The 16,606-nt window shown below is 59.7% G+C and overlaps 2 protein-coding genes across 2 annotated transcripts; one reads left to right on the top strand and one right to left on the bottom strand.

The window, feature by feature from the left end:
• Positions 1–278: 278 nt before the first annotated feature.
• On the top strand, positions 279–9,291 carry BESB_035190 (putative DNA replication licensing factor; the record flags this gene model as incomplete). The annotated part of the gene is made up of 16 exons (XM_029362105.1): positions 279–408; positions 762–954; positions 1,531–1,751; positions 2,090–2,229; positions 2,577–2,790; positions 3,063–3,450; positions 3,735–4,396; positions 4,964–5,081; positions 5,459–5,676; positions 6,086–6,180; positions 6,578–6,765; positions 7,233–7,383; positions 7,815–7,948; positions 8,279–8,462; positions 8,654–8,740; positions 9,217–9,291. 16 exons carry the CDS (start codon positions 279–281, stop codon positions 9,289–9,291), a joined length of 3,198 nt encoding a protein of 1,065 aa, XP_029221070.1.
• A 3,368-nt stretch (positions 9,292–12,659) lies between these two features.
• On the bottom strand, positions 12,660–16,606 carry BESB_035180 (uncharacterized protein; the record flags this gene model as incomplete). Its single annotated transcript, XM_029362104.1, has 2 exons — positions 12,660–15,555; positions 16,014–16,606. The coding sequence occupies 2 exons, from the start codon at positions 16,604–16,606 to the stop codon at positions 12,660–12,662; spliced, it is 3,489 nt and encodes a 1,162-aa protein (XP_029221069.1).

Genomic DNA, 16,606 nt, shown 5'->3' with positions numbered 1-16,606 from the left:
TGTTCTCTGTCCTTCCTCTTCACTCTTGTTTACGCGCCTGGTGTGGGGGGGGGGGGGTGGGGGGGAGGCGGTTCAATCGTAGCAGCGGGGGAGGACACGGGTTCTGCTGTGCGTTGTGCCTCTTTTTCGGGATATGCCGGATATCTCCAGCAAGCCAATCGTGCGTATTCGACAGGGGTGTGCTGGGCCTCCCCTGTCGAGAGAAAGCCACGAAGCTGGAGAGGCGCAGGAACCGACAATCTGGTCCCTCCGTCACCGCCTGCCGTCAACACACACGTATGTTTTCTCATTTTCCCTGTTTTCTTCAGTCGTCGGGTGGAGCAAGAGGGCGCGGCCGTGCATCCCAAGGGAGCTCGCCTTTCCGCCGTCGTGGAGACGAAAGCGACCAGGAGGCCCCCGTCGACGGAGGTGAGCAAAGAAAGGTGGAAAAAGGGAGACAGGGTGGAACGGAGGTGAGGCGAATAGGCAAGGGGAGGACGGGGGGAGGACACGGGGACGATGTTTGTCGCGTTCGGAGGTTGTGAAGCGCGTGCCTTTGTGAGGCTCAGTTTCCATAGACCGATACACTGCGTGCGCGCACTCCGTCGTCTTTTCGCACCCCGCAGGCCCTGCTTCTCCTCGGAGAGCGGCTGTTCGTCGCTTTCCACGCGTTGCCTGTCTGCATGAGAGCGGGCGGCGCAGTGTGTCAGTCGGGTCATGCGGCCGCGCCAGGCCTCCGTTCTTTTTCAAAATTTGCCTTTTTTTTCGTCGCCTGTCTGCAGAGCAAGGCGTGGTGCTGTCTGAGGTCGATGAGGAAGATGACGACCAGGGCAGACTGCGCGGAGGCGTCCTCGATGAGAACGTCGACTACTTCCAGGGAACCCGCGAGCTGGACGTGGAGGAACGGAGGGCGGAAGAAGAGGGCGAGAAAATCATCGATGAAGAAAATGCGGACGACCTCGTCTATGGCATGCGGTACGCGCTCGTCGAGACAGAAAAACACACAACCGAAGAGGGACTCTCACGCTCGCGAAGTGCGAGGCTTTCTCCCTGAGTGGCCGCTAAACTGCACATGCACACGCGGCGTTGCCGGAGCCTTCCTGTATCGCTCTAGATACATCTATTTACCTATCTATCTATGTCTATATTTACCTGTACCACTACCTCTACCTCTACCTCTGTCTATATGTCTATCTATCTATCTATCTATCTATCTATCTATCTATCTATCTATCTATCTATCTATCTATCTATATCTACATGTATCTATGTCCGGCTTCATGGAGATACGTGTGGCGGCGGCCTGCACCTGCAGCAGTCTTCTCTGAGGCGGAAGGTCCGTTGCAGGCGTTTTGTCGAGTCTGTTTCGCTGTTTTGTGTCGTCCGCGAAGCATGTGAGACGCATGAGAGTGCGTCTGCGCGCACGTCGTTCCATGAGTGGGGTTTTCTGTGGCCTCAAAAGTCCACCCAAATTATTCAGAGGCCGAATTTTCATGTAAGTGACTACGGTTTGGCTCACGAGAGCGCCGTCTGCTCCGCTCTGCGTTTCAGCGATGACGAGCGCGAGCGCGAGGCGTTCCTCGCGGCGGGCATGGACGCCGACGCCTTCGACGCCTCGCTGATTGACGACGAAGGGCTCGATGACTTGGATCCACATCTGGAAGAGAAGGCGCGCAGGGCCGCTGAGCGCCATTTGGCTGCGCGCGAAAAGGAGGCGCGGCGGCGGAAGCGCGGCGACAGAGCCAGAGGAGACATCTGGGCTCAGCTCCTCGGTAAGCGGGACACGTCGACGACGAACGCGCCCCTGACTCGCAGAAATCGCAGTCGTTCGGTCCGGCGCCGGCGGGGCTGCCGTTACCCGTGTGCATGCGCGCCTCTGCGATCTGCGAAGGCCTGTGGAGTAGAAGGCTCTCACGGCGCCGTTCTACTCAATGGCTCCTCGTTCCTTTATGCTGACCTATCTACTAGTGCAGAGGCACATGCATACGTGCGTAGAGCGATATGGATATATCTGTGTGGACGTAGAAAGGCACTGCCGCTCCAGGATCCGCCCGACCTCAGCTGATGTGTGGTGTTCGAGTTCTTTCTCCGTTTCTGCATGCCGGTTCAGAGGAAGATGACGAAGGCGTCTCGGAGATGGACCGCGTTCTTCGGCGCGTCGAGGAGCGCCGGCGCCGCTTCTTTTCTGGCACGGGTGTCGGGGGTCGCGGCATCGAGCACATCAACCTCCACGACCTCAATGAAGCGAAAGTGAGGCAACCTAGCGCCGTCGCCGCGGTAGCCAAGTCGCCCCCTGCATAGTCTGTCTCCGTTTCCATCCCCAGATGATTCTTTTCTTTTCCGCAGCCATCGCTAACAGTACAGCGCGCGTACGCAGATACGCACGCATACACATATAGTTTTACGTATATACGTATATATAAAGTTGAATGCATGTGCAAGAATCTGACGCTTTTCCACACCCCCCTGCCACCGAGTCTCGCGCAGTGGAGCGCTTCTGTATAGATTTTTGCAGCGGAAAACAGAGGTGCGACCGTGAGCGCTGCCCCGTTTCCTCCCACAGCTGCGTTTTGGTTCTTCGTCTCTGGTGCGCTCAGAAACTCCTGACAGAGTCGAATCCCGCACTCGTCCCCTTCGGCGAACAGCACCAGCAAGCCATGGACACGCTTTTCAAGTATTTTCTATACAAGTTCAACTTGTTCGCCTTCCGCCGCGGGCAGCAGGGCGGCGGCATGGAGGAGGACGAGGGTGACAACAAGAAGGACGACAAGGCGCTGTACTACCTCGACAAAATTCAGGAAATGATTCGCGGTAAGACGCAGCTCCACGAAAGAAAGGGATTCACGCATCTGCACATCCGTTTCTACTTTGTCTCCACCGATATGCATATCTAGGCGGCGTGCCTGGAGGTCCCCGGGTGGGGGGGGGGGGGGGGGCAGGCAGGTATTCTCCAGCGCCGGGCTTTCGAGGCTGCGTGCGTGACGGAGAGGCTCGTGCAAATTCAATACTTGGAGATATCCAGTTTTCTTCCACCGGAGGCGCCGCGATGGCTTGTGCGTGCTGTGTGGCTGCGCAACTCGCAGAGGACCGCGCGACCATGCTGGTCGATACTCGGCATCTGATCTTCTTCTCGGATCAGCTAGTCAAGTGGATTGAGGCCTACCCGCTGCCGTCGCTCCAGGTGCTGAACGACGCAGTCACAGTCGAAGCCGAGGCCTCCTGTCCTTCGCTGTACGCGACGCGAATCTGCTCAGTCGTGCTCACTGACTGGCCGTACAAGGAGGAGCTCCGTCAGCTGCGGTGCACCCACCTGAACTCGCTCATCTCTGTCTCCGGCGTCGTGACCCGGAGGTCCTCCGTCTTGCCAAAGATGCGCCTGCTGTACCTGAAATGCAACAACTGCTTGAACAGCATCACAGACATCCCCATCCAACTGGTCCAGGGCAGAAAGAACGACGCGATGCCGAGAAAGTGAGGCCGCGCTCGCCGCAGGCGCCTCTTCAAAAGAGAGGAAGAAAAAGCCGCGAGGAGGCAGGGACGCGACACTGCAGCGCTGGTGGAGATTCGACGCCGTTTTGCTCGGAGCCTGCGAGTCAAGGCCGTGCGCCGCGGGTTGAGGGAGGGAGGCGGGGTATTGGGTCGACTGCGCGATGTGCAGTCTATTCACCCGCGCTGTGTAGCCTCCGCGCAGCTGTATTAGAGGCTACCCGCGCAGTCTGTATGTCTGCGTGCGGCGTATGTGTTTTGAGTGTCAGGTGCCCGCACTGCCAGGGCTCGCGGTTCATCATCGACCGCGTGAAGACGGCGTTCGTCGATTTTCAGCGGCTGACTCTGCAGGAGTCTCCGGGAAAAGTCCCCCCGGGCCGGCCTCCTCGGCAGCGCGAGGTGATTGTGACGGGCGAGCTGGTCGACAGCATCAAGCCGGGCGAGGAGGTGGACGTTCTCGGCATCTATCAGACCAAGTGCGACTACTCGCTGAACGTGAAGACTGGATTTCCGATCCTAGCCACGGAGATCCTCGCCAACAACATCGTGCGGACGAGCGACGCGCGCTTGACCGAGTTCACTGAGGACGACCTGCGAGAGATCAAGCAGCTCTCTCGCGACCCGCACATCCGCGAGCGCATCTTGGCGTCGATTGCCCCCGCCCTCTGGGGCAACCGCGAAGTGAAGACCGCCATCGCGTACGCGCTCTTTGGAGGCGTCGCCAAGGGCCGGAACAGCGGCGACAAGGGACAGGACGGCGACGCCGCCAGTCTCCTGATGGGCGCCCACAACGTGCTTGGAAAGTCGCACCTCGGCGGCAGCTGGGCTGGCGGCGCAGATGCGCGAGGCGGCGACGAAAACGCTGCCCAGGGCGGCACCCTCGGCTCCAGTCCCCATGCAATCAGAGGCGACATCAACGTCCTTCTCCTCGGTAAGAATCCGGAACTCCGCAGGTCGACGCAAACGCCGAGCCAGAGGCGGCCAGACGTCGACCGCCGGAGACTCCACCGCGCGGCTGGCTACTCTGGCTGGTACGCCTTCCGCCGCCGGAGGTCTGGAGAGGAACCCATACGGAGATGCACCTGCGTAAGGTATATGTGTATATATATGGATGGATATATGCGTACCGTGGTTGAGAGGGATCAAACAAAGATCAGCTTTTTGCCGCAGCGGCCCGGTTTCTTGCAACCTGCGGGGGAGCTGGTGCAGGCGCCTCGCCGGTGCCCGTGTGCAGGGAAGACTGGAAATTCTGGAAGCCTTGCAAACGGTTGAAACCCGATGCCTGCGCGTACAACGCAGAGGTGGATTTGCACGCTTATCCGCAGGGACTTGCGATCCCTGTGGCGCTCGCTTTGGCGCAGAGCCTCGATTCGTGACCATCGCAGAGTTGCTGCGTCGACTCACGCCCGGCCTCTGCATGCGTCTACATGTGGACTCGTGAAGAGCCGGCGACGGTCCCGACCGGACTGTGTGTGTGTGTGTGTGTGTGTGTGTGCAGGTGACCCCGGGCTGGGGAAGTCGCAGGCGCTGCAGTACGTCGCCCGAACCTTCCCGCGCACAGTCTGCACAACCGGCAAGGGTGCCTCAGCTGTCGGTCTGACGGCCGGCGTGCGGAAGTAAGCTTGAAAACTTCCCAGCCTTACATGCGCCGTGTGAGGGCGCCAGAAGTGCCTCGCACACACGTAGAGAGCTACGTGTGTATGCGTTTTTGGTTGCATTCATATAAGCCGTCGTTTGACGGGGCGGACTAAACTGGCGCCGATGACGCGGGGCGGGCACGGGATCGGGTCGTATGCACGTTCATGCATATAGATGTATATATATATATATATGTTGAATATGTGTGTGTGGTACCTCCCCGCGCCAGAGGCCTCGAAAAACGTACATGTACATGCGTCGTTATACAGATGTGATGCGTCAACATGCTGACCAGCGCGCCCTCTGCGTGGCGCACCTATACACCGCGGTGATGCCTTTCACTGCATGCTTCCAGAGACCCGCAGACTGGCGAGTGGACGCTGGAGGGCGGTGCCCTCGTGCTGGCAGACGAGGGCATTTGCCTGATTGACGAGTTCGACAAAATGGTTGACCGCGACCGGGTGTCCATTCACGAGGCGATGGAGCAGCAGTCCATCTCGATCTCCAAGGCCGGCATCGTGACGACGCTTCGCGCGCGGTGCTCGGTCATCGCCGCGGCGAACCCGAAATTCGGTACGGAAAAAACTCCTGCTTGACTGCGGAGAGAAGCGGTGCGAGCCCCAGACGCAGCAGAGCGGCCTGCGCGGCCGTGGGTTCGCGGGCAACAAAGGGACGCTCGCGGAAAGCCGTCCACTCGACAGTCGCAAATCTTCAGAACACCGCATTCAACGGATGCCTGGGCGCAGAAGAATCATAACACCAAATGTTGCTACTTGAACTGTCTTCCGGTTCCCTGAGGGCGTGGAGCAAACGCGGGCAAAGCACAGACTAGGATAACCAAACGCGTGGGACAGATGCGTGTAGACCAGGTCACCGCCGAAAAGAAACACTGAGTGAGACGACTCTCAAATTGGAATGCGGGCGAGCAACGAATCGAAGGCGAACGGCGCGGAAGTGTCTTTGCGCTGCGTTTCTTCTCCAGGTCGCTACGTCCCTTCGTACACCTTCAAGGAGAACGTGGACTTGTCGGATCCGATTTTGTCGCGATTTGACCTTGTCGCGGTCCTCAGAGACACGGTGAGTGTCTCATTCAAGACAGACGACAAGGCACCCACTCAACTAGTTTCACTCGGCACACCGCCGTATGCACGCCGCCGGAAGCTAGCGCTGCACACGTCGCACTCCAGTGAATATGTCGTCTACGAGTATATGTAGACACGCAAATGGAGGTCTGCCTCGCCGGTAGACGGACGGAAACGCCTTTGCAGTTGCGTGAGTGTATATATGCACATGCACATCTTATAATTCTCGTCAGCCCGCAAAACGTTTCCGCGCCTTTCGTGTGTCCGCGATCCTATCGCGCCCTCGCATGCGCTATGCACGTGTCTGTGTTTATGTTTATGTTTGAATGGGGGCTCCAGCGATTGTCCATGTACGTCTGGACTGCGTTTGGGCTGTTTTGTTGCATGCGCAGCCGGACGCCGACGAAGATCACTACCTGGCGGAGTATGTGCTGACGCACCACCAGCTGGCACATCCGAACATCTCTCACTTGGAGAATTACCAGCAGCGCATGGAGGAGCTGGAGCACATCATGCTCGGAAACCAAGCCTACGAGCCGATTCCTCAAGACCTGCTTCAAAAGTATATCCTCTACGCAAGGTGAGGCGCGAGTACTATCGAGCGGCGCGCAGAAAAGTCGCAGATATCTCTCAGGGGGTGTTGAATTTTTCTGTCGGCCTCGAGTGACGCGCGAAGCAACCACCTCCTGGGCTCTCTCTTCAGCAGTCGTGCTGCCATTGAATCGGTCTCCTGGCTAGAGACCCCCCAGCGATCCTTCGATGGCGACTTGGCGTTGTTACCGGTCTCACCGGTTGTTGATCGACTCGTCCTTTTCTCATCTCGAGTCTAGCTCCGCGTGTTCGTCTGTCTCTCGCGCGCTCAGGGGCTCACGCCGCGCGAAACAGATACCACACATGCATGCATGTCGCTCAGTGAAACATTCCTGCCTGTCAAGTTAGTAGTTGAGGTCGAATAGAAGCGGATCCAAGTGCCTGTCGCATTCGCAGGCATCGGATCCCTAGACCTTAAACCCTAGGCGTTGCAGGTTCGTGTTTTTTGTGTCGCAGAGCCAACTGCCGCCCGGTCCTTGATCCCTCGCTTCCCTCGCTGGCTGCCAAAGTCTCATCCTTCTATGCGCGCCTGCGCCGAAGAGCCGCAGCGACCGGCGGGCTGCCTCTCACGCTGCGTCACGTCGAGGCCCTCCTCCGCATGGCTGAAGTAAGGACTGGAGCGCGTAGCGTCCCCCGGCGACCTTACTCGCCCTCAGCACAGCCGTGTCAGGGACCTGTCTACACGTACATACATATATCTATATATATTGTATGTACATAACTACATGGGGATTTGAGATGTCGACCAGACTTCTGCGTATCGAGAAATGCTCTTGGAGCATGCGTGTGCGGGGCGCATTCCTTTGGATAATCTTCTGCGAGCTCGGATAGAGAGTCCTGCATCGTGTCCATGCATATAGTGGGGGGGGGGGGAAGGCTCTGCAGTTCGACACACATATAGAGACGCATACCTAAGTGCGGATGCGGAGTGTCTACCTAATATTTTTCCGTCAACATTAAGCGCACTGGAGGTAGGCATTAGGCCGCGGTAAAGCTTTTTCTAATGTCGCCTTCACTTTTCTGTCCTTTATGCTTCAGGCGAACGCGAAGATGAGGCTCTCTCCCGTCGTCAGCAACACAGATGTTGACTTCGCGATTGCGTCGCTCCTGGACTCGTTCATTTCCTCCCAGAAGTTTGCCGTTCAGCAGCGCCTCGGCCGCGAATTCGCCAGGTCGGCTTCTCAGCTCCCGGCGAAGAAAAAGTGAAGCAGCAGCGTTCGCAATTCCGTATAGACCTTCCTCGGGGATCTGACATGCGCTCACACCCTAAGATATGAAAAATTTTTTCTCATTCCATTCAGCCAAATTCTGCGACAAGTCCCTGTAGCCGCGGGTGACACGTATCGTGCGAGGGTCGTATGCAGTGAGCTGAGTTGCGTGTCTTCGTTAGAGCTCCAGAACGCGCTTCGAAGTGCGACGTTTTTCGAGGTTCACGTCTTTGCGTCGAGTTGAAGGGCCAGGGAGTATCCAGTTGTTTGTTCCTTTTTCGCTTTTCTGTTCAGGTACCGCGCGCTGGCGCGGGGCGGCTGGGCGACGCTCGCGGCGTTGCTGCGACGGCTCATGCAGCAGCGGCTCCAGCGGGCGATGCTGCAACGCGCGGGCGGCATGGACCCCGACGCGATGGAACCGCTGAGTCAAGCCGATCTCGATCGTGCGCGGAGAGTCAAAGTCCACGAGTTTGTCAAGGTAAGTCCAGGGAAAACAACGCGACACACAGGCGTCCGGTCCTGAGGCCACCGGCTTTGAGTCAGGTTTATCACTCTTGTCTCAGCGTCAGCTAGCAGCGCCCGCACATCGTGCTCAGGAGGGAGGCTGTGGGGTCGTCCTCGTCTTGTCGCTCCACTGGCGGGCGCCGTGTCGCTTTCGGCTTGTCGCAGGTTGCCGCCCAGAACAAGTTCACCGCCTATCAAGTCGAAGCCTGGATGGCCTCTTCGCATTTCACCGAGCAGTTCCGCATTCTCCAAGTACGTCTCTCGCGTGACGTTTCGGTGCTCTCTCTCTTTCTCGCAGTTTCATGGTCTGCTGCACGTGCACCTCAGCTGCGTAGCTGCCACGCGGATGCTGTGTGAATTCCACACCATTACGATCGCGTGGGTTCAGCCGGGTTTTCATAGCAATTATGCGAACTTCCTGTGTCCTCCACTATGTGGAAATCTGCTTATGACTGTCTGTCTATATGTATACATGCATGCACGCTGCTTCCTAGATTCACGAGTCTGCACGTTTCTACGCCATGGTGGATACACCGTGGCACACGAGTGCCTTCAGGGGAGCGAGGAATATGTATATATATATATATATATATATATATATATATATGTCTGCGCACACCCACATAGATAATCCAGAGCGCAGGGCGCTCTTTCCCCCGATGATATCTGTATCTGTGAGAACGGGAGTTGATGAAGAGCTGTGTTTTTTCACGTGTCACGTTGCGCAGGACGGCGACGAGAAAGTTATTGTGTCGCTCAACTGGAGCCGGCCGGGGGCGGTGGCAGCCGAAGCGAGCAGCTAAGGCCGGAAAAATTCGAGGCGAACACGGTTCAACGACGAGGGCTTGAAAGCGACAGAGAGCCGAATTCTTGACCCCGCGACGCCTCTGCATGTCAAATGGCGCACGGGACCTCTTGTGCTGCTCTTGCGGCTAACTTGCTTTTTGCATTTCGGAACTGTTCCAGAACCCCGCGGCCTGCATGCAGCCCTCAGACTTTTTTTCTGGCTGTGGCGTTCTCTTTTTTCTTTTTCAATCTCCGTGGGACGTTTCCTCTCGATTGCCACGAGTCGTGCTTTGTTTCCGTTTGATTCTGTCTTCGAAACGAAGTAAGTGAAGAGTGGATGAGTGCCGGTGCCATAGTGCTGTCGAATGCGTATTTTTGTGCCTTGTCTGGCGAAGCTGAGGAGAGAGCGCAGATCCTCAGCTCTTGACTGCTGCTGTGTGAGGGCGTGGAGGCCCTCGCGGGCCGCGGTTTCGCTGCAAACTGCACGTAAGCGTTTTCATGCACTCTTAGGTGAAAGGGGCTTTCGCATGTGAGCTACACTGGTGGCGTGGCGTCTCTCCTCTTGTTCGCCGTTCTGAGAGAGCGCCCTGCGCACTAAGCCCATGCGCCGCTTCGCTAGGCCGCGTCGCCTGAAAAACAAGTAGCCGAAAAAGTTTTAGACGCCCTTTCCAGGCGTTATATGGCACTGGACGCATGCGCACAGGAAGCCCAGACCATGTTGGCACGCCGAGAACTGCCTCCGAAAGCACAGACGTACACATGCGTGTGAGCGACCCCAGGCGCCGTCCACTGAGAAGGACTGCGCCCAGACTTAGTTTCAAACATTATGCTAAGCCAACGAAGCGCAGGAAGCCTCTGGGTGTCCCGCGTGTTCGTAAGAGCCGTCGCACTGCAGCATGCGTCTGCCAGCGGATCGGAGCTCCTCGGCTACGCAGCCTCTTTCGCCGGCGCGTTTTTTCTGCGTTTCTAGCAAAAACACTGCAGCTGCAGAGCAAGACCAGTTTCCCTCTCTACACAGCGGGAAACGGCGCCGGGGCGACTCCATGAACTCGTAAGCCCCAGCGAGTGTTTCACTCCCGTTCGGCTTGAGGGCGGAAAGATAACCATAGGTGGCTGCTTGCCTGCAAGTATTTGGTGAAGCGGGCGCCTCGTCCTTGCGTTAATCTCCGCTATATCCAGCGGCATTCAGAGGCAAGCGTCGCTGGGGGTTAACCTGCTGTCGTAAGGCAGTGGCGTTCCCCCCTTGTGAGGGTGCTACCTGCCGCACACAGCCACTGCCAAAAATCACAGTGTTGCCTGTGCGGCGACGATGAACAATGATCTACCGTTTGCCTAGTTTCTTTGCATGCAACTGACTATCCAGCTTCGAGACCTTGTGCTCGGCTGCGAGTCCCCACCATTCAGGTGCGAGAGAGACTCGCGCGACTCTCCGGCGCGCGGAGACTCGCCCCGACTGCACGCGACGATCTGAGGATCTGCGCTGCGGCGACAAACTGCGGACGCGCGAGCGAAACGAAGGCGCGGTTTTCTCGGGAGGCAGACAGAGCCTAGCGTCGAAACTCGGCGGTTTGGAGACAAGCACACGCGTATGGAAAGAAGAGGACGAGCGGAATTAGGGCAAAGAAATGGAGAGACTCACTCTCTGCAGCATCAGAAGACAGTTACGGGTACAGAGGCAGCGGCACCTGCACGTTTTTCTCTGCGCCACGAAGCACATCGCGTATGCGCTCGGGAAAGAACACGACCATGGCCTTTGCAAATCGCAGCCGAGTCACAGTCGTCCCAAATCAGCAGTCTTCTTTCGAATTCTGCATCTCCTCTCCGCACTCCATTGTCGCATTTCGATTCTTCTATTGACGCCCGCGTCTGTTCTACCCTGCGGTTCGTCGCCTCTGGTCTTCGGCACATTATCAGCCCTCTTGTACGTCCACCGTTGTATTGCTTTTGAGCGTTTTATTCCGTCGTTAAGTTCCGGCTATGTGTTTCTCGACACTCTAGCACGGAAGTGTCTCGCTAGACTGCGCGAGGCTTCGTATTCAGAGACGCTTGCTCTCTCTGCTTCCGCGCCCTTGCCCCTCTGCGTCTCCCTCCCCCCGCTCCATTCCCGCTCCTCGTCTCTGCACAGCAGCTTACTCCCACGCTTCTGGGCGTCTTCTAATGCGCTGCGGGCACCTTGAATGACCGCCTGGAGCACATCCCCTCTCAGGCCTTTCTCTCCTGAGAGACTCGCACCCGCTGTTTCGTCGTTCTGTCTGCCCCCTCGCCTCCCCTTCGTAAGTCTTGAACGCGGCTCTCCCCGCGCTGCTTTGCGTTTGCTCTTGCGTTCCTTATCCCTTGACATCCCTGGTTTCTCTCGGCGCGCCTTCTCGTCTGCCTTTGACGCCCCAGCCAGGCTTCACTCGGCTCGTCACGCTTCTCTGCTGCGCGCCCTCCTGCCTCTCGCGGGCGGCTCACGCCCCCGAAGCACATAACGCGGTGGCGGCCGAGCCGCAGCTCTTTGAGTCTCAGTTCACTGCAGAAACACGCAGCCTCAAATGGCTTTGAAAGGCTGCCTGGCCTCTGCGACTGAAAACTCGAGGTGCCTCTTCCCGGTTCTCCGTGGAACGGCGCGAACCTGCCTCGCGGCCCCGCGCCGTCTATTTACGCACAACTGAATTACATCATGTGCAGGAATTCGAATACAGATATGCACGTATACATATACATATATATGTATATACATATATATATGTACTATGCGGGCTGTAAGAGCTTCGTCTACGCACCCGTGAAGACACTCAGAAGCGACCTGGTCGCCGGTCGGGCGCAACGGCAGAGGCGGAAGGGCGGGAGAGCGCCGCTCTCCGCAGCTCCTCCTCCCTTGGTATCGCCAGCGCGTCTTCAGCGGGATTGCTCGACAACCCAGCCACGTCTACAGCCGTTGGGCATCGACCGACGAGCTGCCAGCAGGGCTGCAGCTGCCAATATCTCAATCTCTCGCTCGCCGACCGCCCTGCCCCCCCCCCCCCCTGAGAGTCAAGCTGTACCCGCTTGACACGTATTCAAGTCCGTAATGCAGGGATCCTGCGTCGCGAGGCGACACCCGCTTGGCGAGAAGACGAAACGCTTCTCGCCTCTTCTGCGGCAGCCTCTCCTCTGTGCCTCTGTGCATCAGACACTTGATCAGCCAGAAGGATCCACCTTCGTGCGGGGGCGAAGAAAGCACTGCAAAAACTAACAACGATCACTGCGCCGCAACCCTGCGCGTGCTCGTGTAGGGGCGCTCCGGCCGCGACGACGCCTTCACGCAGAGCGGCTCTGCTTCTCCGCGCCTTACGCGCAGACGCCAGGCGTCTCTCGTGGGCGGCCCGGCGAGGCCGCGACGTCTGTGCGGATTGTGCTCTCTCTACATGCGGAGGAAAGGAGGCGGCGGAACCTCGTGAGGGAAGGGAATCGCCATGAACGACGGCGCCGCGAACTCTCGCGCGCCGGCCTTTGTGGCCAAGACGTCGCGTGGAACGGGTTTCTCCGCCTTGCCTTCTTTCTTCTTCGAGAGGCGCTCGCGGGCCTGCGCCTCGCCGACGGCCTCCACGCTCGTGCTTCTTCGCACCCCGGCGCGGCGCCTCTTCTCTTTGCTCGCGTTGCGGGCCTCGGGCTTCCCTCCGGCCTTCGCCGCGCCAGCGCCCAAGCGCCGCTCGCACCTTTCGCGCTCGCCCAAAACAAACACCGAGGAGGAACGCGACGAGGACGACGGCGAGGCGACGGCCTTCGCACGGAGCAGCCGATCCAGCACCTCCGCTCGGCTGTCCCCCCCGGCCTCGACGAGAACGAGCCGCGGAAGGAGACTGCCAGCGGCCGGGTACGCGCTGGCTGGCGTCGGGACCAGCGGCGCGACCGCCGCATGCGCCGCGGGGGCCGGCGCGGACTTGGTTCGCCCCAGAGGTAGCCCGAGCGTCGCCGGCGGCGGAACCTGGAGGCCTGCGATGGTGTGGTGCGACCGCAAAGACGAGGCGTTGGGCGGCGGCACAGCCGGCGGCGCGAGAGCGGGCTGCAGACGCGCAGAGGGCTCCTTCAGGTCCGGTGCGGCGCCCGCGGGCATCGGGCGAGCAGCGTGATGGAGCAAGGCACGTGCGGAGGAGCTCCCCGCGAGCGCCCCCGCGGCTGCGTCGGCGCTTGGGGTTCTGTCGAGGCGCGCGGGGAGAAGCGAGAAGTCGGCTCTTTCTTGTCCATCGACTCCGCAGGCACGCGGCTCCGCCGGCTCTGCGCGCGGCCCCCCTCTGGAATGGGGCGAAGAAAGAAGAAGCGACAGGAGAGGCCCTGCCGCCGACTCCGTCTCGCCTTCAGCCCCGCGCCCCTGGAGGCGAGCGTCACCAGGCTCCTCGCCTCCCGGCCTCGTGCCGGCGCCGCGTCGCGCCGAGGGCCGCGTCAGGAGCCCAACCAGCAAGCTAGTTGGAGATACGGCGGCGTCGTTTGCGGCCGCCTTCGCTCGCGCCCGGAGGCCTCCGCCCTGGTCCTCCTGTGGCTGCTGCCTGGAGGGCGGCGAAGCAGAAGTCGACGATAGAGAGGAGGAAGAAAACGAAGACGATGAAGACAGACAGGCAGTAGAAGACGATGAAGCGGCGCGAGTCACAGGAGGGGGAGTCGAGGTAGAAGACGCCGAACCGAGGAGAGAGAAGAAAGACTCCAGGGTACCGTCTTTCCGAGAAAAAACCAACGTCTTGCTCCCCTTCTCCCTCTGGAGGTCTGCTTTCGTCTCCAAAGCGCCGCCAGCAGCTCCGGTGTGGCTCTGCGCCTCCGCCGCTACCGCGGCTTTCGCATCCCGGCCTTCCGGCGGCCCTGCGCTTCGCTGGGCGTCGGCGTCTGTCGGGCCCGCGTCCGCGCGCGCCGGGTCCCCAACGACAGGCCCTACGGCGGTCGTTTGGGCTTCATCCGGAGACGCCAAGACGCCGTTCTTGCTGCGTGCCTTCTCCGCATCGGCGCAGGCACAAGATGCGGAGAAAGCAGATCCCCTCTCGAGGACCCTCAAGTTCCGCGCGGCTTCGCGGCGCTGAAGCAGCGTCTGGAGCAGGAAGCACGTGGAGACGCTGAGCGCACTCGGCATGCCGCCGAAGCGAATGGAGCCCAACGCAGAGGGCAGGGACACGGTCGCGTGGGGCTCGCTGCGCCGCGAGGGCACACAGGGCGACACGGCGAGGTTGCACGCCAGCGCGCTCTCCTCGTGTCGCGCTGCCGCAAGAGAGTTCGACGATGACGACGCGGGAAGGGAGCACGATGACCTCGAAGGAGGCAACGACGCACCCGTGGAGTGCAGAGAAGACGAAACCGAGCGGGCCGCGCACACTTTCGCCTCACTCGTTCGAACTTTTGTCTCGCGCGAAGTCGCTGGCGGTTTGTCGGCTCCAGAGGCCTTAGATTTGGACTGAGCTGCAGCTGAAGCAGGCAGACCCGAGAGATCTTTCTTCTTTTTCTTCTTCTCCGCTTGTGGCTCGCCTTCCAAGGTTGCCGAGGACGCCGCCTGGGCGCTTTTCTTCTCCTTCAGCTTCCTCTCCTTCTCCCTCTCCCTCTCGTCTCCCGGCACGCACACAGCCTTGTCTCTCGCCGCAGGTTCACCTTTTTCTTTTTCGTCGGGTTTCGGCTTATCGCCTTTTCGCGCCCGGCCGGTGGTCACTGGCGCGGCTTCCTTCTTTGCCTTTTTCTTTGGCTTGTTTTGCTTCTCCTTCCCGCGTTTCTCCCCCGCGTCCCCATCTCCCTTCACTTGCTCTACACCTTCTCGGGGCTCGCTTTGAGACGCCTCATGCGCCGGGATTTTGTTCTCCTCTTCTTCCTTCTTCTTCTCCTTCCTAGAGGACGCGGCGACCGGTGCGGGCGACGGCGAAGACGCGGTTGAGGCCTCCGCTGCCAGGGCGTCTCCGCCCTGACCCTTCTCCGCTCCTCCGCCCGCGCCCTTCTTTTCTTCTCTGTCTGGGCCCGCGCATCGCTTCGCCGGCACGTCTTTCTTGCCTTTCTTCGGTCTTCCTCGCGTCTCCCCCTTCGCGGCAGCCCCCTGAGAGGCTGCAGCCGCGTCAGCCTGCGACGCGCATGCGGAAAGATCGACGACCGAGGAGGAACGCACACGTGCGTCTCCTTCTGTGATGAGAGACGCAGCGGAGGGCGTGCCTCGCGTTGTTATCGTCCGCGAGAGAGACGATGGCGAAGTCCGACGAACTGCGGCGCCCGTGTTACCAGATGCTCGGGGGCTGCTCTCGCCTGCAGCAGCAGACGAGGCCTCTACGCCGGCCTCGCCGCCGGCTTTCCTGTCCTTTCTGAGAGAACAAGACACAGAAAGGACGAACGCTGCGCGTGGGCGCACACACGCTTTTTTTCAAAAAATTAACTCCCGCATGCATGCAGCATGAAGGCATTTGTAGGGTTTAGGGTTTAGGGCCACGATTGCCTTTTCTTCGCGGCCCACGTCCCAGGAGAGTTCGCGATCTCACGCTGAACAACTACCGTTGACTCGCACAATCCTCCTAAAGGGAGCTACAGACAAAAGGCCGAGACAGACATGCATGCGCTACAGCAGTGAGAGCGCCCCGTGGCATTCCCTCTTTCTTCTTCGTTCTCTCCACTGTCGCCTCTTTTGTCCACATGCCTCGTCGCCTACAGAGTGGTCCTACGTCACCTCTTTCTTTTCTCCAACCTGCAAGCGCCTCGCATCCCGCTCTCATCCCACGCCGATCCACGCTTCGCCTCCACCGCTTCCTGCGCTGAGCTTTCTTACCTTTTTTTGCTGTCGAGAACTGTCCCATGTCCCTGCGGCGAGCTCCTGAGAGTCTCATGACTTCGCTGAGACTTCCCCACTGCCGCGGAGTTTTTGGAGGTTCTCTTCTCAGCTTCCTCCTCTCTCAGTCCAGCTCGGCCTCCGCGAGGCTCGGCCTCCTTCTCTCCATCGCGGCGGCGCGCCGAGCCCCCACGCCCAGCCGCGCCGCCGGAGGCGTCGAGAGACACTGTCTCCTCTTCGTCGCCTCCTCCTCCTCGGGGGCGGCCGCGGCCAGCTGGCGCCCGTTTGGAGGCCGCGCCAGACGCCGACATTCCCTCAGACGAGAAAGAAGACGAGGAAGCCGGAGAGGTAGTCGCGCAAGTCAGGCGCGGCGCGTCGGCAGCGTCGCCTTGCACGCTTGGAACAGAGTGTGGAGCGCCTGTGCAGGTTGTTCCGCGGCTCTCGCAAGGCGTTTTCTCCGACACGCTCCGCGGGTCAAGAATTCTGGCCGGCCGTGCCCGGGCGGACGCGGAGAAGAGCATGTCAGACGCGAAGGAAGCGGAGCAAGGTATGAAGTCCGTGTGAGCGAGCACCAGCACTTCGCCCGCCTCCAT

This window comes from Besnoitia besnoiti, chromosome II (assembly GCF_002563875.1).
Source record: "Besnoitia besnoiti strain Bb-Ger1 chromosome II, whole genome shotgun sequence".
NCBI classification, from domain to species: Eukaryota; Apicomplexa; class Conoidasida; order Eucoccidiorida; family Sarcocystidae; genus Besnoitia; species Besnoitia besnoiti.
The sequence above is the reverse complement of the archived record's forward strand: the minus strand, read 5'-3'. Positions and strand labels throughout refer to the sequence as shown.